This window comes from Phoca vitulina, unplaced genomic scaffold, assembly GCF_004348235.1.
Source record: "Phoca vitulina isolate PV1807 unplaced genomic scaffold, GSC_HSeal_1.0 scaffold20, whole genome shotgun sequence".
NCBI lineage: Eukaryota > Metazoa > Chordata > Mammalia > Carnivora > Phocidae > Phoca > Phoca vitulina.
In genome coordinates this window covers 12,688,404-12,711,694 of record NW_022589723.1, presented here as the reverse complement: position 1 = coordinate 12,711,694, position 23,291 = coordinate 12,688,404, and the positions used below count along the sequence as shown (strand labels likewise).

General features: G+C 39.9%; 1 protein-coding gene across 3 annotated transcripts in view; it reads left to right on the top strand.

Moving 5' to 3' along the window:
* The window catches only part of SPG11 (SPG11 vesicle trafficking associated, spatacsin), an 80,288-nt gene that overhangs the window by 42,889 nt on the left and 14,108 nt on the right, over positions 1–23,291 (top strand). For all 3 annotated transcript variants that reach the window (XM_032416957.1, XM_032416958.1, XM_032416959.1), the window contains 10 exons: positions 1,117–1,282; positions 2,452–2,657; positions 2,916–3,024; positions 4,204–4,363; positions 4,730–5,002; positions 5,826–6,026; positions 6,768–6,875; positions 19,857–20,019; positions 21,818–22,032; positions 22,483–23,230. In XM_032416957.1, coding sequence (XP_032272848.1) covers positions 1,117–1,282; positions 2,452–2,657; positions 2,916–3,024; positions 4,204–4,363; positions 4,730–5,002; positions 5,826–6,026; positions 6,768–6,875; positions 19,857–20,019; positions 21,818–22,032; positions 22,483–23,230 — 2,349 coding nt within the window. The remainder of the gene's footprint in view (positions 1–1,116; positions 1,283–2,451; positions 2,658–2,915; positions 3,025–4,203; positions 4,364–4,729; positions 5,003–5,825; positions 6,027–6,767; positions 6,876–19,856; positions 20,020–21,817; positions 22,033–22,482; positions 23,231–23,291) is intronic.

The following is a 23,291-nucleotide window of genomic DNA, read 5'->3' as shown; positions in this document are numbered from 1 at the left end:
AGGGCTTGTCTAACAGGAGGAGTTCTTTCATACTAACTTATCACATCCAAATATCTTCTGCTATTTTTATGGGCACAGAGGAACTTTAAACTGAGCTACTCTGCTGGCCTGAGAACAGTGGTACCATCATATAGATAATAAGGTGCTCTGAATACATCAGAAAGTATAATGATAACAAAAGGAAATTGAGGAGGGCATTAATATGGAGAAAAGGATGTTCTTACACTGTGTATTGGAGAAAGGTATAGGGAGTTGGCCTTGGTGTATAGAGGACTCATAAAAATGTTAAGAAGGGATTTCATTGTGTAATGAGCTCCATGAATAAATTAAAAAGCTCCTTTTGCAGATCCTTAACAGAGATGTTATAGCTAAAGGATTATTGCCATTGTGACTTAAAGGATCATCAAATACAGAATTAAGACATCTAAAATAACAAGTTGAGGAAGAAGCATAATTTATAAGTTTTTATGCAGCTTCTTGGATACATATTTTTGTATAATATGGGGGGCTGGGGCACCTGGGTGGCTCATTCAGTTAAGCATCTGACTCTTGATTTCAGCTCAGGTCATGATTTCAGTGTTGTGGGTTTGAGCCTTGTGTTGGGCTCCCCATTCAGAGGGGAGTCTGCTTGAGATTCTCTCTCTCCCTCCCTCTCTGCCCTCCCCCCCCCATGTATGCTCTCTCTCTCTCTCTAAAATAAATAAATTTAAAAAAAAATGGGCTACTTCTACACATTAAAATGAACTATTACATTTTGGTGGTTCCTAGTAATGCACAGTGGTATAAAATGACTATAGCAACTGTTTTTTTTTCTTTTTTTAAGACTCATTTATTAGAGAATGCATGTGCAAGCTGGGGGAGGGGCAGAGGGAGAGGGAGAAAATGAATTTCAACCAGATCCCCCCTGAGCATGGAGCCCAACATGGGGCTTGATATCATGACCCGGAGATCATGACCTGAGCCAAAATCAAGAGTCAGACACGTAACCAACTGAGCCACCCAAGTGTCCTGCAGCTGGTTTTCTTTCACCATTGCAGAGCTAAGTTTTCCACGTGCAGATTTGCAATTAATCATGGTGAGGTACAGAGGATTAATATTGCTTCACTTTCCCCCCAGACGCAGTGAGTCATCTACCACATTTTTCTAGCCCTGACCTAGTTAATAAATACGCTATAGTGGAACGTCTGAATTTTTCATATTATTTACAACATGGACGGCCATCATTTGCATTTGGTACTTTTCTGGTCCAGGAATTAACCAAGAGCAAGACTCCCAAGCAGCTGTGAGTATTTAAAACATAATTTGTACTCTTAATAAAAGACATCTCTGTATTTTACATATACATTTGAAAAGTAGTTATATCAGGCTAGTAATTTGGTCGTCTTTTTTTTTTTTTCCCTTCCTCTGTGCGTTTCTGTATATCCCAAGTTTGGGGGATTTAGTGTGTCTTTTGTTAATGGGAAAAAGATAATAAAGATAACATTAAGGGGTCCCTGGGTGGTTCAGTCGGTTAAGCACCTGCCTTCGGTTCAGGTCGTGATCCCAGAATCCTGGGATTGAGCCCTGTGTCGGGCTCCCTGCTCATCAGGGAGCCTGCTTCTCCACCTCCCTGCTCGTGCTTTCTCTCACTATCTCTGTCTCTCTCTCATATAAATAATAAAATTTTTTTAAAAAGATGATATTAAAAATAGTATTTATATCTTTTAAAATTCTGTTGTTTTTTTTAAAATAACCCAGGAGCTTGCCAAATATTAGTAATTATTCTTAAGAGGGAATTGTATAATAAGATGTGAATTCTGTATTTAAGATACTCATTTTTTATAATTCACTTTTATAAATCACAGAATTGGGAGGAGTATTAGATATAGTCACCTAAATATAGATTTACTTTATTGGTTTGTTTCATAGTTAACAACGTAATGCATTTTAGTGATAAAATATTCAAGTAATTCAGAAGGGTGAAAAATGAAAGATAAAAAGTCCCTGAGTCTCCTATCTTCATTCTGCATAGTAAATAAACATGGTTAATTTCTTGTGCATCTTTCCTTGAAATATGTCTACGCATATAAAACTACATATGTGATGTCAAACTTTAATTAGCATTAATTTTCTTGGTAGTTTGCATATATACTCATAATTGATAGGATCACAATTTGGCAGTCTTTCTGTAATTCTGTTCTGTGTTCCCTGGATATAGTTGGAAGCAAGAATAATTTGGCCTATGAGTAGGTGTTTTAGGAGAAAGTTAAATATAAGGGAATGGGGGGCTATGGAGACAACGAAAAACTACCAAGAACCTAAATGGATGTGTGCAGGGGCCCAAAACGGGAAGGGGGAGGAAGCTAAAAACCACAGGTGTCTGACACTCCATGTTTATCACTATGTAATTCCATCTCCTTTTCCTGGGGAGAAACAGTTTTCTGATGTGATTTTGATTCCTTTCTTTTTCAGGATCCAGCAAGTAGGCAGTGAAGCCTATGTTTTAGGGCTCTCCTCCTTCTACATACCTTCAGTAGGAGCTGCCTGTGTTTGTTTCTTAGAACTGCTTGGCCTCGACAGCCTCAAGCTCAGAGTTGATATGAAAGTGGCCAGTATCATTTTGAGCTACAAGTGTAGAAACGAAGATGCTCAGTACAGCTGTATCAGAGAGTCTCTAGGTACAGTACCTTCTCCATCGGGGGTTTGTTTTGTTTAGAGGACAAGGGATGAATAGGTCTAAGGCATCGAATTGTGAGTGGTTGGGGCAGGAAATAATTATATTCCTGCTTCATCTTTTTCCTGCAGAATGTTTGCACTTTATCTCACTTTCTTGGGCCCTTTAATTAGCTTCTGAAATAGCCCTGGGCCACACTCTTCAAACAGAAGAGTTCCTGACCCTTTCTCTTGACCAATTTTATTGTTTGTATTTTTTACAGCTGAAAAACTATCTAAACTGGCTGTGGGTGAAAAGGCCACCATAGAGGAATTGCTTATCCTCTTAGAAGAAGGTATATGGAACAGCATTCAGCAGCAGGAAATAAAGAGGTTTGTTGAATTGCAGCCTCATTCTCTTTTCCAGCAAGCTTTATTCTTCCAATCTGTATTTGCCTAGTCTTTCTTCCAACACCTCAGATGTTTTTACCAATCCCTTCAGGCCTTCTTACTCAGCCAGCGTATAGCAGACACTCAGTGAATGGACAGTGGGTTTTAATTGCTTCTTGCCATCAGTAAAGGGAGGGTGCAGCTAATTATTCACTCTTTAGAGATAGAGTTTCCAAGAGATAGAGAAGAGCTCTGTCTCCTCCACTGCCCTGCTGGTCAGAGAAGTCTCTTATGTGTTACATGTTGAAATCATTTAAGAAGATATGGGATGGGGGCACCTGGGTGGCTCAATCGGTTAAGCCTCTGACCCTTGATTTTGGCTCAGGTCATGATCTCAGGGTTGTGAGATCGAACCCTGAATCAGGCTCTGCGCTGGGCATGGAGCCTGCTTAAGATTCTCTCTTCTGTCCTCCCTTGCTCTCTCTCTAAGAAAAAGAAAAAAAAAAAAGAGAGAAGAGGTGGGATATGGATCTCATAAAATTTGATTCTAAGTGAGTTCCTTAATTTTCTCTTGCTAATATATATTAGTTGATAATGAAAGTTGAGGTAACCATCTATCCACAAAAACCCCTCTACTTACACATTTATGCCATCTTTCCTCTGTGCTATGCCACCTGGGGTGACCTAGCCACCCCAGACTCTGGGAATGCACCATTCTCTTGTACCTGCTATCAGTGACTCTGTTCTCAACAGTTTCCAGCTATGAGCAGGAACAAGTACTCCCCCCTAACTGAGGAAGCCCAAGCACCTGTCTGGGCTCTGATACTCTAAATTGAATCATGCAAAACAATTAAGCACTCAGGAAATTTCTTGAGTGACTATTTACTCAATTCTCCTAAGGATGGTATATAGCTAGTATAATCTATCTATGGATAGATACTTGGTTGATAAAAGGAATGCATTCTGCCAGTATGCTAAGAAAGCTTTTATCCATTGTGGATGCAAGAGCCCTCTTTTTTCTTTATTTTCCAAAGCAGCCTAATAAACATTTGGTATTTGTTGAAAGGTTTTTTAGAGAATATGCTGCAGTTAAATTTGTTTAATTTTTACTAATTTTCCATTTAAACTAAAGCTATATTTTAACAATTTTTTTTTCTCTACTGCCCCAACTTCCAATTACAGGATATCTAGTGAATCTAGCAGCCAGTGGGCATTAGCAGTACAGTTCTGCAGGCTTCACAATGTGAAACTGAGCACATCTTACCTCAGAGAATGTGCCAAAGCAAACGATTGGTTACAGTTCATTATTCACAGCCAACTCCATAACTATCACCCAGAGGAGGTAAGCCACCATTTGTTGCCATTCAAGCAGAGGAAATTGGAAGACTTCTGGGAGGACAAATAGTGTTCTTTCTGTTGTGTATACCTAGGCTTTTGTTTTCTATGATACTACTGTTTTTACTAAGATTTCAGTGGGTTGGCATCAGACAGGATTAGTCATTAGTACTAAAAAGCTGAAGGAAGAGTTTTTGTGACTCCAGATTAAATATGGAAATTCACTCCAAAGCAACAAATAACTTTGTAAAATGATATGGTCACTTCCCACACACACAGTTCAGGGTGAGAAAGAACAATTTTGCCTCTGCTTTTCTCTAACATTTTTCAGCTCTAGATGAAATTGGTCTTTATCATCTAATATGTTTTCTAGGTGAAATCTCTTCTTCAGTATTTCAGTCCTGTCCTTCAAGACCACTTAAGACTGGCTTTTGAGAACTTGACCTCAGTGTCTAACTCCAGAATGGACAGTGATCAAGTCTGTAGCAGGGCCCCCCAGGAACTCCAGAGAAACAAAGAAGAGATGGCTGATTTTTTTGAAGTTCTGCTCCGGTGCTCAGAGGAGCCAAACTCCTGGTGCTGGCTCCTAGCTGAAGCAGTGAAACAACAAGCCCCTATCCTTAGTGTCCTGGCCTCATGTCTCCAGGTGAGGATAATGAGAAGCCTAAATTAAGGACCCATAGAGCAATAGAAACAATGGAAAGGGACAGGGAAGGCTGATAATCAGAGAGGAAGTGGGGTGATGATGACAGTGAGGCTCTGCCATGTTTTCAAGGTCACTGTAACTTTTGTGCTTTTCCAGCTTAGGCTCCGGGCTATCTAGTACACTTCTTTTACCTTAATATTCCGTTAACTTAAGTGGTCCGAGCCTTGGTTCCTGGTTGGCAGTCATAGAGAAAGGACCCTGACTCTTGAGCAGAGAAGTGGGATGCTCTAGACAGTACCTTGATCAGCATTTCTGTGGAAGCCAGTCTTGTTTTCTTTTTTTTAAAGATTTTATTTACTTATTTGACAGAGTGAGAGATAGCGAGAGCAGGAACACAAGCAGGGGGAGTGGGAGAGGGAGAAGCAGGCTTCCTGCCGAGCAGGGAGCCCGATGTGGGACTCGATCCCAGGACCCCGGGATCATGACCTGAGCCGAAGGCAGACGCTTAACGACTGAGCCACCCAGGCGCCCGCCAGTCTTGTTTTCTTATACTTAGTACTTCTACAACTTCCGCTCAGTCTCTTGGTCTTTTGATAGGTTACACTCTACAGAACAGTTTATAATAGTCCCTTGGTTGTTCATTAGAGTTTATTCCATGTTTGGAGGCTTTTCAAGCTAGTTTAACCAATTTATTGAGGTAACTTGTTCTAAACAGGAAATCTCTACCCATGTTTGTAGCATTGCTGGGAGCCCCCAGGTCCCTCTGTCAGGTAATCCAGACACAAATGTTATTGTATTTTGAAAAGTTTTCATCCTGTGGTAGGATGCCAGTACTATTCCTTGTCTCTGTGTTTGGATCATCACGTCTGTGGAGGACAGTGTTGCAGCTGAAGCAACAGAACACATTCGGGGCTCAATGGAAGAACATATGTGGGACCTTCAAGACCTCTCAGTCATCTGGAGAACATTATTAACAAAGCAGAAGAGCAAAACTCTCATCAGAGGTTTCCAACTTTTCTTTAAGGTAGTGATAGCCACTTCATGTCATTCCTGTATCTAAAAGGGTTACTTCAGAATATCCCCATTGACTTTTTCAATTGTTTTTATCTGCTTTTTTTAGCCAACAACAAATAATGATAACAGAACTACCATTTATTTAGCAAAGAACTTTATATATATTATTTTCATCAGTTTTCACAATAATCCTATAGAAAGATAATATTATATGAAGATGTTATGAAGTGGTAGTATCCTCATTTTAGAGTAATAAACTCAGGCTCACAGAATTTAAGTAACATGCCCAGGGTCTCAAAGTACTTTAGTAAGTAGTGTGTTTATAGTTCAGATCTATACTTTCTCATTCCAAAATTCCTGTCTTCTGACTGAAAAGCTCCCACCAAAATGATAGAAATGCCACAGACAGCAGTAGGTTGGCAGCTCAGTGGAGCCCATTTTCCAGGAGTGTATGTAGAGGTACCCTAGCACCATCTAGTGGAATGTCTCCGGCTCTTGGGCAGTGGACCAAATACAGAACAGACAGAAAACAGACTGTTGAGTAGGTGTACCTGGCCTGAATATCTTTTTTCTAAAAGGTAAAAGAAATATAAATTTAACCTCCTTTCTTTTTAACAGATATGACTTAATTCTATGAAACTGTTATTAGTAGTACTTATGTCTTTAACTTCTTATATTGTCATTTTTCATTGAGAAAATACTATTGATTGACTTCACGATTTTGTAATTTTATCCAAACTCTTCCTCAAAGGATTCCCCACTACTGTTGATGATGGAGATGTATGAACTGTGTATGTTCTTCAAGAATTATAAGGAAGCTGAAGCTAAACTTCTGGAGTTCCAAAAGAGCTTTGAAACTGTAAGTTGGAACCCTACTGCTCTTTGTCACTGATCTGAAATTGGTTCGAGTGGCCTGTTACCTGCTAGTAGTCAGGCTATGACAGCAGGCGAGTAGCTGATATGTGGCATAATTCAAACTAACTCATTTGTACTGTTCCAGAGGTGGGGAGACAGGACAGGAGTTACAGTGGCCTTGCCTACAGCACCTCAGTTGCCAGGCATGACAGAGAAGTTTCATCTAATGTGCTAATTCTGATCAGTGTCCTGAGCTGCAGCCAAGCTCAGTGGGAAAGGGATTAACAGGACCTGCTATGGATGCTCAAGAGGAGTGTGGTGGTTCATGGGCCACATTTTGCCACTCTAAGATAACTCCAACAGCATTGAGTGTGAAGGGTGTTTAATACTGCGTTATTCACTGTGACCGACAGTAATGGATTTTTTCATCAACAGTCCTCATGGTCCCTGTCCAAATGATGCTGAGCCATGTGGTCAATTTCAGGCTGTACCTATTTAGTGCTTGTTTCAGGCCTATTTATCATGTGGAGCTAATTAACCCTATGGAAGAAAAGAGAAAGTCATAAGGAACGAAAAAAAATGTGCCTTAGTCCTGCTTGGGGTTTTAGCACTTTTGCTTTCTTGACCCCACAAGAACTCTGTGATAAATGAGACAAAACTATATACTGGTTCTACCCAACAAACATGTCACAGTGGAACCTCAGTATAGGCTTTTGCTCTCAATCAGTAACCATAATGAAGGTTTAAAAGTTATATTGTTTGAAAATATTGAATCAGTTATTCAGATATGCCTGAGGTTCCAAAATCACAGCAAATAGGAACGTTAATTTCCTTAGTTTGTCACTCTCCATGGTTGGGGCTCTACCAGATATCTTTTCTTTCTTTTCTTTTGAGTTGTTAATTATTTTTTGGAGCAAAATACATGTACCATTTACCATTTTAACCATTAAGTGTACAGTTCAGTGGTATTAAATACATTCCCATTGTTGTGCGACCATTACCACCATCCATCCCCCTCACCCTTTTCATGTTGTAAAACGGAAACTCTATACCCATTAAACAAGAACTCCTTTATTCCCAGCCCCTGGCAATCACAATTCTACTTTTTTGTCTTTATGATTTGGCTACTTTAAGTACCTCATATAAGTGGAATCATACGATATTTGTCTTTTTATGAATGGTTTATTTCACTTGGCATAGTATCAAGTTTCATCCATGTAGAATGCAGAATTTCCTTCCTTTTAAATGCTGAATAAAATTCCATTGTATGTTGGGGAAAAACAGAGCCTTTCCCCTAAGGTCAGGAACACGGCAGGGATGTCCACTCTCCTCACTGTTGTTCAACATAGAACTAGAAGCCCTGGCCTCAGTAGTCAGACAACAAAAAGAAATAAAATTTTGGCATTCAAATCGGCAAAGAAGAAGTCAAACTCTCACTCTTCGCCGATGACATGATACTCTCTGTGAAAAACCCAAAAGACTCCACCCCAAAATTGCTAGAACTCATATAGGAATTAAGCAAAATGTCAGGATGTAAAGTCAATGCACAGAAATCAGTTGCATTTTTATACACTAACAATGAGACAGAAGAAAGAGAAATTAAGGAGTCAGTTCCATTTACAATTGCACCAAAAACTGTAAGATATCTGGGAATAAACCTAACCAAAGAGGCAAAGGATCTATACTCTGAAAACTATAGAACACTCATGAAAGAAATTGAGAAGACACAAAGAAATGGAAAAACATTACATGCTCATGGATGGGAAGAACAAATATTGTTAAAATGCTTATGCTACCTAGAGTAATCTATACATTCAGTGCAATCCCTATCAAAACATCATCAACATTTTTCACAGAGCTGGAACAAATAATCCTAAAATTTGTATGGAAACAGAAAAGACCCTGAATAGCAAAAGGAATGTTGAAAAAGAAAACCAAAGCTGGTGGTATCACAATTCCGACTTCAAGCTATATTACAAAGCTGTGATCATCAAGACAGTATGGTGCTGGCACAAAAACAGACACAGATCAGTGGAACAGAATAGAGAACCCAGGAATTGACCCTCAACTCTATGGTCAACTAATCTTCGACAAAGTAGGAAAGAATATCCAGTAGTATAAAAGACAGTCTCTTCAACAAATGGTGTTGGGAAAATTGGACAGCCCCATGGAGAAGAATGAAACTGGACCATTTCCTTACACCATACACAAAAATAGACTCAAAATGGATGAAAGACCTAAACATGAGACAGGAATCTATCAAAATCCTAGAGAAGAACACAGGCAGCAACCTCTTCGACCTCGGCCGCAGCAATTTCTTGCTAGATACGTCTCCAAAGGCAAGGGAAACAAAAGGCAAAAATAAACTATTGGGACTTCATCAAGATAAAAAGTTTTTGCATAGCAAAGGAAACAGTTGACAAAACCAAAGACAACCTACAGAATGGGAGAAGATATTTGCAAATGTCTTTTTTTTTTTTACTTTTTTTTACTTTTTTAAGATTTTATTTATTTATTTGACAGAGAGAGAGACAGTGAGAGAGGGAACACAAGCAGGGGGAGTGGGAGAGGGAGAAGCAGGCTCCCCACTGAGCAGGGAGCCTGATGTGGGGCTCGATCCCAGGACCCCGGGATCACGACCTGAGCCGAAGGCAGACGCTTAACGACTGAGCCACCCAGGCACCCTGATATTTGCAAATGTCTTAATCAGATAAAGGGCTAGTATCCAAAATCTATAAAGAACTTATCAAACTCAACACCCAAAGAACAAATAATCCAATCAAGAAATGGGCAGAAGACATGAGCAGACATTTCTGCAAAGAAGACATCCAAATGGCCAACAGACACATGAAAGAGTGCTCCACATCATTTGGCATCAGGGAAATACAAATCAAAACCTCAATGAGATATCACCTCACACTACTCAGAATGGCTAAAATGAACAAGTCAGGAAACGACAGATGTTGGCGAGGATGAAGAGAAAGGGGAACCCTCTTACACTGTTGGTAGGAATGCAAGCTGGTGCAGCCACTCTGGAAAACAGTATGGAGGTTCCTCAGAAGATTGAAAATAGAGCTATCATAGGGGCGCCTGGGTGGCTCAGTCGTTAAGCGTCTGCCTTCAGCTCAGGTCATGGTCTCAGGGTCCTGGGATCGAGCCCCGCATCGGGCTCCCTGCTCCGCAGGAGGCCTGCTTCTCCCTCTCCCACTCCCCCTGCTTGTGTTCCCTCTCTCGCTGTGTCTCTCTCTGTCAAATAAATAAATAAAATCTTTAAAAAAAAAAAAAAAAAAAAAGAAAATAGAGCTATCATAGAACCCAACAATTAAACTCCTGCATATTTACCCCAAAGATACAAATGTAATGATCCTAAGGGGCACATGCACCCCAATGTTTATAGCAGCAATGTCCACAATAGCCAAACTATGGAAAGAGTGCAGATGTCCATCGACAGATGAATGGATAAAGAAGATGTGGTATATATATTCAGTGGAATACTACTCAGCCATCAAAAGTGAAATCTTGCCATTTGCAGTGACGTGGTTGGAACTAGAGAGTATTATACTAAGCAAAATAAGTCAATCAGAGAAAGACAATTATCATATGATCTCACTCATATTAAGAAACAAAACAGAGGATCATAGGGGAAGAGAGGAAAAAATAAAACAAGATGAAACCAGAGAGGGGGACAAACCATAAGAGACTTTTTTTTTTTTTAAAGATTTTATTTATTTGGGAGAGAGAGAATGAGAGAGAGAGCACATGAGAGGGGGGAGGGTCAGAGGGAGAAGCGGACTCCCTGTCGAGCAGGGAGCCCAATGCGGGACTCGATCCAGGGACTCCAGGATCATGACCTGAGCTGAAGGCAGTCGCTTAACCAACTGAGCCACCCAGGCGCCCCCATAAGAGACTCTTAATCATAGGAAAGAACCTGAGGGTTGCTGGACGGGAGGTGGGCGGAGGGACGGAGTAACTGGGTGATGGGCATTAAGGAGGGCCACATGATGTAATGAGCACTGGGTATTATATAAGACTGATGAGTCACTGACCTCTACCTCTGAAACTAATAATACATTATATGTTAATTAATTGAATTTAAATAAAAATTGTAAAGGAAAAAAAAATGAGGATAACGTTTGCTCCTGGGAGGGAGATTGTAGGGATGTGATGTCATCCAGGAGGGGTAATCTAAGCTACTAATAGAGTTCCATTTCTTCACCTTGTATATTCAGCATCAAAATTGTTTTTATTTTTCCTTAAACAGTGTAGATATATTTTATGCATGCTTTTGCATATATGATCTTTTCCACAATAAAAATAACTTCTAAAATGAAAAAAAATTTCATTTTATGTATATGCCACATTTTGCTATCCATTCCTCTATCCATGAATATTTGGGTAGCTTCCACATTTTAATTATGCTACTGTGAACATGGTATACAAATAATCTCTTCGAGATCCTGCTTTCAGTTCTTTTGGGTATTCCTCCCAGAAGTGGAATTGCTGGATGATATGATAACTCTATCTTTAATATTTTGAGGACCTGTCATACTGCTTTCTGTAGAGGCCGTACCGTTTTACATTGCCACAACAGTATACAAGGTTCCAGTCTCTCCACATCCTCCTCAACACTTGTTTTGTTTTTAAGTAAGCTCTACACCCAATGTGGAGACCCCAAGATCAAGAGTTGCATGCTCTACCGGCTCAGCCAGCCAGGCACCCCATGGTTTTCTGTTTTTTTGATAGTAGTTATCCTAATGGGTATGAGGTAGTGTCTCATAGTAGTTTCGATTTGCGTTTTCCTAATGATTAATGATGTTGAGCATCTTCTCATGCTTATTGGCCATTTGTATATCATCTTTGAAGAAATGTCTATTTAAGTCCTTTGCCCATTTTTGAATTTTGTTGTTTATTTTGTTGTTGTTTTTAGGAATTTTGTATATTATTGAAGTAATCCCCATTGACATATTAATTATATATAATTTGCACATAATTTCTCCCACTCTTTGGGCTGCCTTTTTACTGATGATAGTGTCTTTAGATGCACAATTTTTTTAAGTGTTCATGAAGTTCAATTTGCCTATTTTTTTCCCTTGTTACTTGTGCCTTTGGTGTCCTATCCAAGAAGTTATTGCCAAATCTAGTGTTGTGAAGCTTTTGTCCTGTGTTTTCTTCTAAGAGTTTTTATTGTGTTAGGTCTCATATTTTGGTTCTTAGCCCATTTTGAGGTAATTTTTGTGTATGTGTTAGGTAAGGGTCCAGCTTCATTCTTTTGCATGTGGAAATTCAGTTTTCCTAGCACCATTTGTTGAAAATATTGTCCTTTCCTCATTGAATAGTCTTGGCACCCTTGTCAAAAATCATTAGACCATATATGTGAGGGTGTATTTCTGGACTTTCTGTTCTATTAGTCTTTATGTCTCTATGCCAATAGTACATGTTTGATTACTACAGCTTTGTAGTAAGTTTTGAAATCAGGGAACGTGAGTTTTTCTTTTTCAAGATTATTTTGGCTATTGAGGGTCCCTTAAGATCCCAAATGATTTTAGGATGGGTTTTCCTATTTCTGTAAAAACACATCATTGGGATTTTGATAGGGATTGCATTGAATTCAAAGATCGCTTTGGATAGTATTGTTTTAACAACATTAAGGCTTCCAACCTATGAAATTGGAAGTTGCATTTATTTATGTCTTTAATTTCAGCAGTATTTTATAATTTTTACTGTACAAGTCTTTTACTTCTTTGGTTAATTCCTAAGTAATTTATTCTTTTTGATGCTTTTGGAAATGGAATTGTTTCCTTTATGGATTGTTCAGTGTTTGTGTATAGAAATGCAACTGATTTTTGCGTGTTGACTCTCTATCCTGCTACTTTGCTGAATTCATTTATTGAATGTGTGTGTGTGTGTGTGTGTGTGTGTGTGTGTGTGTAATCATTAGGGTTTTCTACATATAGGATCATATCATCTGCAGAAATAATTTTATTTCTTTTCCAAACTGGGTGCTCCTTTTTTTTTTTTTCCCTTGCCTAAAGGCTCTGGCTAGAACTTTCAATATTGTGTGGAATAGAAGTGTTGAAAACAGACATCCTTGCCTTCTTCCTGATCTGAGAAGAATGGTTTCAGTCCTTCACCATTGAGTAAAATGTTCAGTCTGGCTTTTATTATGTAGGATAGTTTCTTTCTATTCCCAATTTGTTGAGTTTTTTTTTTTTAACCTTGAAATAGTATTGAATTTTGTCAAATACTTTTTTTTACATCAATTGAAATAATCATGTGGGTTTTTTTTTCTTACGTTCTGTTGATGTGATATATCCATTTATTTATTTATTTATTTATTTTTGTATGTTGTACCATCCTTTCATCCCAGGGAATAAATCACATTTGATAATGGTGAATAATCCTTTTAATATGCTGCTGAATTCAGTTTGCCAGTATTCTGTTGAGGATTTTTACATCAGTGTTCATAAGAGATACTGGTCTATAGTTTTCTTATAGTGTCTTCATCTCTTTAGTATCCAGATTATGCTGGTTTCATAAAATGAGTTTGGAGGAGTTCCCTCCTCTTCAGTAACTTGGGAAAGTTTGAGAAAGGTTGCTCATAGTTCTTTAAATGTTTTTAGAATTCACCATTGAAGCCATCCCGTCCAGGGCTTTTCTTTGTGGGAGATTTTTGATTTCTGAGTCAGTCTCCTTACTAGCTATAGGTCTATTAACATTATCTATTTATTTGTGATTTAGTCTTGGTAGGTTTTACGTTTCAAGGAATTTGCCCATTTCATAAGTTACCCACTTTTTGGCATGCAGTTGTTCATAGTACTCTCTTATAATCCCTTTTATTTCTGTGGAATGGGTAGTAATGGCCCCACGTTCATTTCTGATTTTAGTAATTTGAGACTTCTCTCTTTATAAAAACGTGTTGTTTAATTTCCATGATTTTGTGAATTTTCAGTTTTCCTTTTGATAATGATGACTTCTAATTTTATCCCATTGTAGTCAGAAGAAATATTTTGTATATCTGTCTTTTAAAATCTATTGAAACTTATGGCTTAACATATGGTCTCTCCTGGAAAATATCTCATGTGCACTTGAGAAGAATGTGTTTTCTATTGTTCTTGGGTAGAACATTCTTTATATGTCTGTTAATCCATTCAGTTTATTGTGTTAAGGCCTCTATTTTCTTATCTCTGTCTCATTCTATCCATTATTGTGAGTGAGGTATTGAAGTCTTCAACTGTTATTGTAGAACTTTCTGTTTCTCCCTTCAATTCCATCAGCTTTTGCTTTTGATCATCTGTCATTACGTATGTAAATGTTTATAATTGCTATATTTTCTTGCTGTATTGAACATTTTATTAGTATCTAATCTCCTTCTTTGTCTCTTACAAGAGACAAAGTTTAATGTTTATTTTGTCTGATACTATTATAGCCACCCTTGCTTTTCTTTGTTACTATTTGCATGGAGTACTTCTTTCCATCCTTCCACTTTCAACCTGTTTATGTCTTTGGATCTCAAGTGAGTCTCTTGTAGACAGCACATAGTTGGATCATGTGTTTTTGTCTATTCTGCTAATCTCGGTCTTTTAATTGGAGAGCTTAATCCATTTACATTTGAAGTAATTACGGACCAGGAAGAACTTGTTTCTGCCATTGTGCTGTTGGTTTTCTTTATACCTTGTAGCTTTTTTGTTTCTCATTTCCCACATTACTATTTTCTTTTGTGTTTAGTTGATTTTTTGTAGTGACATGTTTAAATTCCTTTCTCATTTCATTTTGTGCTTATCCTATAGCTGTTTTATTTTTGGTTACCATGAATTTATGCCAGCTTAACTTCAATAACATATGAAAAGTGCTCCTTTGCAGCTCTGACCTCACACCTTTTAGTTGTTGATGTCACCAGATTACATCTTTATACATTATGTGCCCCAAAACATAAATAATTCCTTTCAGGGCATTAGTCTCTTAAATTATGAAGAAAACAAGATTTGGGGTTACAAACCAAAGTTACAGTAATACCAGCTTTTATACTAATAACTGTTCTTTTTTCTTTATATGCATTAGTCTCTTAAATCACATGGAAAACAGAAACCCACTGCTACAGTAATACTGGCTTTTTTTTTTTTTTAAGATTTTATTTATTTATTTGACAGAAAGCGACACAGCGAGAGAGGGAACACAAGCAGGAGGAGTGGGAGAGGGAGAAGCAGGCTTCCCACGGAGCAGGGAGCCCAATGCCGGGCTCGATCCCAGGACCCTGGGATCATGACCTGAGCCGAAGGCAGACGCTTAACGACTGAGCCACCCAGGCGCCCCGCTAATACTGGCTTTTATAATTGCCCGTGTATTTACGTTTATTGGGCTCTTTATTTCTGCATATGGCTTTGAGGTACCGTCTAGTGTCCTTTCATTTTACCTTACAGACTTCTTGGCAAGGCCAGTCTAGTGGTCAGACCCCCTCAGCTTTTGTTTCCCTGGGAATGTCTTAATTTTCCCCTCACTTTTGAAGGATAGTTCTGCTGGATATAGGACACTTGATGACAGTATTTTTCTTTGAGCACTTTAAATATATCAGCCCACTGTCTTCTGGCCTCCGAAGTTTCTGGTGAGAACTCTGCAGATAATCTTCTTGAGGGTCCCTTGTATTTGATCTGCGACTTTTCTCCTATTGCTTCCAAATTTCTTTTTTTGTTCTTTATCTTAAGCAAGTTTGATTATAATGTATCTCATTATGGGTTTCTTTCAGTTCATCTCGCTTAGAGTTTGTTGAACTTCTTAGATGTTTATATTTTGTTTATATTCATGTCTTTCATCAGGTTTGGGAAGTTTTCAGCCATTATTTCTTCAAATATTTTCTCTACTCCTTTCTTCTTCTGGGACTTACATGATACTTATGTTAGTCCACTTGATAATGTCCCATAGGTCTCTTAGGGCTCCGTTTGCTTTTCTTCAGTCTTCTTCTTTCTCTTCCTCAAACTTGATGATTTCCACTGTCCTGCTTTTAAATTTGCTGATTTTTAATTCTGCGTGCTCACATCTGCCTTTCAATCCCTCTAGTAAATTTGTTATTTTAATTTTACTTTCATTGTTATTTTACTTTTCAGCTCTAGAATTTTGTTTTTTTTTAGGTTTTTCTCTTTGTTGATATTTCCATTTTGTTCACACATTGTTTTCTTGACTTTCTCTACATCTTCTTTAGTTAAAACAGTTGTTTTAAAATCTGTGTCTAGTTAATTAAAAAAAAAAAGAAAAAAATCTGTGTCTAGTGTATCTGCCACTAGGTCTGTTTTAGGAACAGTTTCTGTCATTTTTTTTTCCTCTTTGAATGAGCCCTATTTTCCTGTTTCTTTGTATACCTTGTGATTCTCTGTTGAACTCTGGACATTTGGATCTAATAATGTGGTGACCCTGGAAATCAGATTCTCCCACTTCCCCAGGGCTTGTAGTTTTTGTTATTGTTTTTTTGTTATTTTTGGGTTTTGGATGGTCAAAAGTCATTTCTGTGCCAAGGATTGGCATGAAGTGTAAACCTAAGGTCTTCTCAGGTCTTTTCTGAGCCTTTCCCTGCATATACAGAGTCACTTTCTAATTTTCCTCATATATGCAGTTGTTTTTAATTGTCCTAATCTTTAATGTTTGGCTCCCAAGAGGGAAAAAAGCAGAAAATGAAGGGAGTGGGGAGGAAAAGGCTGCCAGTTCTTTATTTTTTTTATTTTTTTTTAAAGATTTTATTTATTTATTTGAGAGAGAGAGAAAGCAAGAGAGCACAAGCCAGAGGGAGAGGCAGAGGGAGAAGCAGGTTCCCCGCTGAGCAGGGAGCCCGATGTGGGACTTGATGCCAGAACCCTGGGATCATGACCTGAGCCGAAGGCAGACGCTTAACCAACTGAGCCACCCAGGCGACCTGGTGCCAGCCCTTTAAATCTCTGGAAGTCTGTTCAGTTGGAGGGGGAGGGGCTGGCACCAGTGGGTGAGGTGAAACAACAATGGCGGCCCACCTCCTTGCCTGCACCTCTATGGTCGGAAACAACAGAGCACCAATTTTTGATATTTGGAGGATAGGTTCCTTTTTGTCCCCGCAACTTCTACAAGCCGTGCGCAAGCTGCTGCAGAAACATGTACATGCCCAGCTGCCTCCCATGTGGCTAAGGGTGGGGAGTGGGTAGCCAGCACTGCTAAGGACAGAAATTGAACAAGATTATCAGCAATTTACTTTCCATTAGGTCTTCCTCTGGAACTGGAAAGCCTTCAACAGACTCTAGAGTTCCAAAATAATTGCATTGAACAGATCTTGCCAGTGTAGTTGTCTAAGTGAGGAGACAGATCCTGGTACTTTCTACTCTGCACCAACGCCCGCCCCCCCCATCCCCACGTTTTTTTTTTTTTTTTAAATATTTTATTTATTTATTTGAGACAGAGAGAATGAGAGAGACAGAGCACATGAGAGGGGGGAGGGTCAGAGGGAGAAGCAGGCTCCCTGCCGAGCAGGGAGCCCGATGCGGGACTCGATCCAGGGACTCCAGGATCATGACCCGAGCCGAAGGCAGTCGCTTAACCAACTGAGCCACCCAGGCGCCCCCCCACGTTTTTAAAAGGAATTTATTTTTTAGAGTAGTTTTAGTTAATCACAAATTTAAGAGGAAAGTTCAGAGATTTCCCATATATCCCCTGCTCCCACACATTTAGAGCCTCCCCATTATCAGTATCACTCACCAGAACAGTCCATTTGTTACTAAGGATGAACCTATAGTGACACATCATAATCACCCCAAATCCATTGTTTACCTTCGGGTTTACTCTTGGTGTTGTACATTCTTTAGGTATACATTTGGAGAAATGAATAACTGCATACATGCATTGTTATAATAGTGTCCTACAAAGTAGTCTCACTGCCCTAAAATATCTTTGTTTTCTACCTATTTATCCCTTCCCACTCCCAACCCCAGGCAACCACTGATCTTTTTACTATCTCCACAGTTTTGCCTTTTCCAGAATGTGGTATAAATTGGAATTATATGGAACATAGACTTTTCAGACTGGCTTCTTCCACTTAGCGATATGTATTTAAGTTTCCTCCATGTCTTTTCATGGCTTAATAGCTCATTTCTTTTTAGTGTTTTCTTCCAACTTTTGGCACTTAAGAATACAGCTGCTCTAGGGGCGCCTGGGTGGCTCAGTCGTTAAGCATCTGCCTTCCGCTCAGGTCATGATCCCAGGGTCCTGGGATCGAGCCCCGCATCGGGCTCCCTGCTCAGCAGGAAGCCTGCTTCTCCCTCTCCCACTCCCCCTGCTTGTGTTCCCTCTCTCGCTGTCTCTCTCTCTCTCAAATAAATAAATAAAATCTTAAAAAAAGAATACAGCTTCTTTAAACATCTTTGTGCACATTTTTGTGTGGATGTAAATTTTTAACTCCTTTGGGTAAATACCAAGGAGCACAGCTGCTGGATCAAGTGGTCAAAGTATGTTTAGTTTTGTAAGAAACCATCAAACTGTCTTCCAAGGTGGCTGTATCACTTGCATTCCCACCAGCAATGTCTGAGAGTTCTCGTGGATCCACATCCTTGCTGGTCTATGGTGTTGTCAGTGTTCCAAAGTCTGGCTGTTCTAATAGGTATGTTGCAGTATGTCATTGTTTTAACTTGCATATGATGTGGAGCATCTTTTCATATGTTTACTTGCCCTCTGTATATCTTCTTTGGTGAGGTAGCTGTTAAGGTCTTCAGCCTTTTTTTTTTTTTTTTTTTTTTTAAGTAAACTGTATGCCCAACATGGGGCTCAAACTCACAACCCCAAGATCAGGACTTGCATGCTGTACCTACTGAGCCAGCCAGGTGCCCCCAGCCTATTTTTTAATAGAGTTGTGGGGTTTTTTTTGCCACTTAAAGAGTTCTTTGTGTATTTTGGATAACAGTCCATTATCAGATGTGTCTTTCACAAATATTTTCTCTCAGTCTGTTGCTAGTCTTATTCTCTTGAGATTTTGTTTTGTAGAGAAGATTTTAATTTTAATAAAATCAATCTGGTCAATTATTTTTTCATGGATTATGTCTTTGATGTTGTATCCAAAAAGGAATCACCATATCCAAGGTCATCTGGGTTTTCTCTTATATTATCTCTTAGGAGTTTTATAGTTTTTCATTGTATATTTAGGTCCTCCCAGATGTCTTACTCCTTCCTGACTGCCCCTGCTCCAGCTTGTCCCTTTGGAGGGACAGTGCACCTCTTCCATCCTTGCCTCCGCCCTTTACTTGATGTATGTTTTTCGTTCGACCAGTTCCATCACCTGCCTGCTGTAGACCCTCTTCTGCAAGCAACAGGAGTAGGTAAACAAGTAAATAAAGATGAAGAACTCATGCTCTAATTCACGCTAACGCAGCCTGCCTCTTGGGGTCATCTTCCTATTAATATTGCTAGCATTTGATTGTAGTGACATGGATCCAGGCTTCTTAATCGAGATCCTCCCCTAACGGTAGTAGAAACTACAAGCAAACGGGCAGAATACATTGGGCAATGTTAAATCTTTCTAAGAGGTCTTGATAGATGAATTTCAGATCTTCTGGACTCCAGGGCAGGCCTACATCCCTCTGTAAAGCTCTTAAGTGAAACATGTCAGGTTAATGTCACAGCAACTCACAGGGTTATTTGTTGGGCAGTCACTAACTTGAGGGTATCTGCATCCGTTCACTCCAGAGTTGGCATTCAGTCTTTAGGTCTCTTGTTCATCCTTGACTTCGACACACACAGCTCTCTCCAGGAGGACGTCCCACAAAGAGACAAACCACAGAGCTGCCACGGAGGGCTTCTTTTTGCCACTCCTCCGAGGCAGGCTTCCAATTCCTGTCATTTGGAAAGGACCTGAATAAGCGTTCCCCTTTGTGATAGGAGATGACTCTCGATGGTACCTTGGCTTTCTTAGCTCTTCCCAAATTTGGAGGTTTTGATGTGCTGTTCCTGTGAAACCGGCTTTCCTGACCCCCTCTTCTTTCCCTAGGTTGAAACGGCAGCCAGAAGGGTCCACGCTACCATCCCTGCCCCATGGCTGAAGGAGCAGGTGTGTTTCCTTCTGAAGCTTATGCTGCAGCAGTGTGGGACCCAGTATGAACTGGGGAAGCTTTTACAGCTCTTTGTTGGAATAGAAAAGCTCTTCTCTGATGGTAAGATAGTCCTTACAGTTAAGTTGTTGTTAAGAAATTAGCTTCCTTGATCTTGAAAAATATTTTAGAAGGGCAGTCAGGAAATGAAAACGCATATGATATATAACATTACATTTACAGTCCCTAATGAGGTATGAAGAAGAGGTTGCGGGAAACGTCAGTCATGGTTAAAGCATTGAAAACAGCACAACTGGGTATAATCTCGAAATAATACAACTGTCTACTCCTTCTGAGGACTTGTCAGCTGCATTTCCCCCTGACTAGTCTCCACCCCGTCACTGTCATTCTTTTTTCTGACAAGTAGCCTTAACATGTCATCATTGCTCAGGGTCACAAACTCTGTTTCAGGAATGACTAATCCATTTTGAAGGTTTCAAAAACAGAATGATACTTATTTTTTGCGGATTCCTCCAGACACTGGCAGTCTCTAAGGTTGTTGCTGATGGAGTGAAACCAATTATTGCCTTACCTTCTTTTCGACTTGATAATTTCAAGTTTTTGTTGCATGATTATGTTGTTGTTTTATACTAGATCCTGACGTTTTCACTACTAGGGTTATTTTATCACATTTAAACTCACAGATACTGACCTGGAGAGCTCATATCTGCACAGAACATGACCGAACGCTGGGCTCAGTGCCTGTGGTGCAGGCTGGCAGGGCTGAAGACTGGGAACAAAGAGGGATGTTTCCAAAACGCAGTGTCTGTAAAAGGGGACTTGTCCATTACTCTGTAGACCAAAGAGTAGGTCCTTTTAACATACAGGTGTTTTCACTGATCTGTAGTAATTTTAATTTTTTTCAGAAATGAACTTCCGTTTTCTTGCCAGAGTTACTGTGTCCTTGAAAAATTATAAGGCTTGTCTATGTTGTTAACCGTTACACTGCTTTTATTCTTACAATTTTTTTGTTTTTATAGAACATTTGTGTTCTCTGTGTGTATAACATGCATGTGCCTAGAGAAAAGAAGTTGTTTTTCTAAAAACCTGGGTTTTATATGCTGTCAACAAAGAAACCCAGCATCCCCCTACTGGTGGATATTGTGCAGGGTGTCTCCCTGTCCCCAGAACTACCGAAATCACACCACAGCCCAGCAGGTGCCACTGGGAATAGGCTCCTATAGAATGTTTTTCATGCCCCTCCTTGGTTTTGGCTCACCCACATCGGACTCTGTGCTCAGCGCAGAGTCTGCTTAAGACTCTTTCTGCCCCTCCGCTTTGCTCCATGCTCTCTCTTTCAAATTAATACATAAATCTTAAAAAAAAGAAAAGAAAAGAAGAAGAACAAGAGCTCAGCTGGGTCTCCCTGGTTTAAGTAGTTGTCCAAAGGAGCAAGTGATGCTCCATTCTGAATATGATGTGCTCTGTTAAGGCACTTGGCTATTGACCAGCTGCAGTTTGAGCTGTCCTGCTGGTTCTGTGTCTTCATCCACATGATGTCTGCACTGAATGAGCAAGTGAACAGTCATAAAAACAAATTTGTTCAGGGTTGGAGAAAAGTCCAGAAAGAGATGGGATCGGCCTGAATGAATGGCCAGATCTTCCCAAGGTTGACTGAGTTGCTACCACATAGCAGACCACCACCATCTGCCCTGAGCTGCGTAGATTGAGCCCCTATGCGAATCTTGAATAGTTCTTACATATAGGAGATGGCTTATGGTTTCATCTGCTAGCCAGCCAGAGTAGAAAAATAGGTTTTGTGTTCTCTTTAATCGCATTATTGTGTTAAACAGACATACTTTCCCTCTGATGGCAGCATTTTACTGATTAAATGTTTTATACCCTCTTCTCTTTGGCACAGGTCCAGATGTGAAGAAGCTCTGTGTCCTTAGCCAAATTTTAAAGGACACATCCATAGCCATTAATCATGGAATTATTAGCGGCTACAGCCTTGAGAATTTTCAGCATGAATGTAGATCTATTTTGGAAAAACTGGAGACAGAGGGACAGTTTGCTTTGGCCAGAAGGGTAGCAGAATTAGCAGAACTACCTGTGGACAACTTGGTTATTGAAGAGGTATCATTAGTCTTTTAAGTTATTTGAAATCTTAGCTTTTTGAGCTAGCATTAAACAGAATCAAATGAGATATGTAATTTATAGGAGAAGAGGCTTTTTTACTTTTGGTACACACATTACTTTCAGAAATGGATGAGCCCTAGGATGCCCATTAGCATAGAATGTGTGCTTGAAACCAAGGTTAGCTTACAGGATATGCCACGGCTCTTGTGCTTTGAATAGAATTAAATATAGGATGGCTTTGTCTTGAACCCCCTTCAAGTAGATAAATTTAGAATTGCTATTCATAGTTTAACTTTCCAGATAAAATATCCAGGATCATCTGTAGCCAAGTCTCATGTTCTCTGACTTGATTTGGCTTTAACAAGCCTGGCACACGTAGGGAGCATTAGCATTTATGATACTTCTTTATCCAGGAAAGGCTAAAAAGTGTTTTGTTAAATTTCGCAGATAACACGGGAGATGCAGACTTTAAAACACACTGGCCAGTGGTCCCTGAAACAAGCAAGAATTGACTTCTGGAAAAAATGTCATGAGAGTTTTCAGAAAAATTCCATTTCAAGCAGAGCAGCTTCTTCCTTTTTCTCAGCTCAGGCCCCGGAGGCGCCTGAGCCCCCAGCTGAGGAGGGCCGGAGCCGCGTGGAGGAGCGGCAGCTGCTGCTCACACTGGCCGCACACTGGCTGGCTCAGGAGGGCCTGGGGCCTGTGGACGAGCTGGAGGAGCTGGAGAAGCAGATCTGGCTCTGCCGCATCACCCAGCGCACCCTCAGAGAAAAACAGGAAACAGAGCCCAGGTTTTCGCAGCACATCTCAACTAGTGGGGAACTTTCCTTTGATAGCGTAGCCAGTAAGTTTTCACTCTCCATGTTGGCTGCTCTGAACACATCAAAATACTTGGAAATTAATGGTCTTCCATCCAAAGAGACTTGTGAGAACAGGCTGGATTGGAAGGGGCAGGAGTCACTGGACTTTCTGATTGGGCGCCTGTTGGATGATGGCTGTGTGCACGAAGCAAGTAGAGTATGTCGGTATTTTCATTTCTACAACCAAGATGTCGCCTTGGTGTTGCACTGCAGAGCACTGGCCTCAGGGGAAGCTAGTGTGGATGACCTGCACCCAGAGATCCATGCTCTCCTACAAAGTGCCGAGCAGCTTGAGGAAGAAGAACCTGGCATTCCACTAAGGAAAGTCCAGAGCAGTAAGTGAAGGAGATCAAACTGCCCTGAGTCCTGAACGGAGCTGTTGGTACTCTTTCCCGG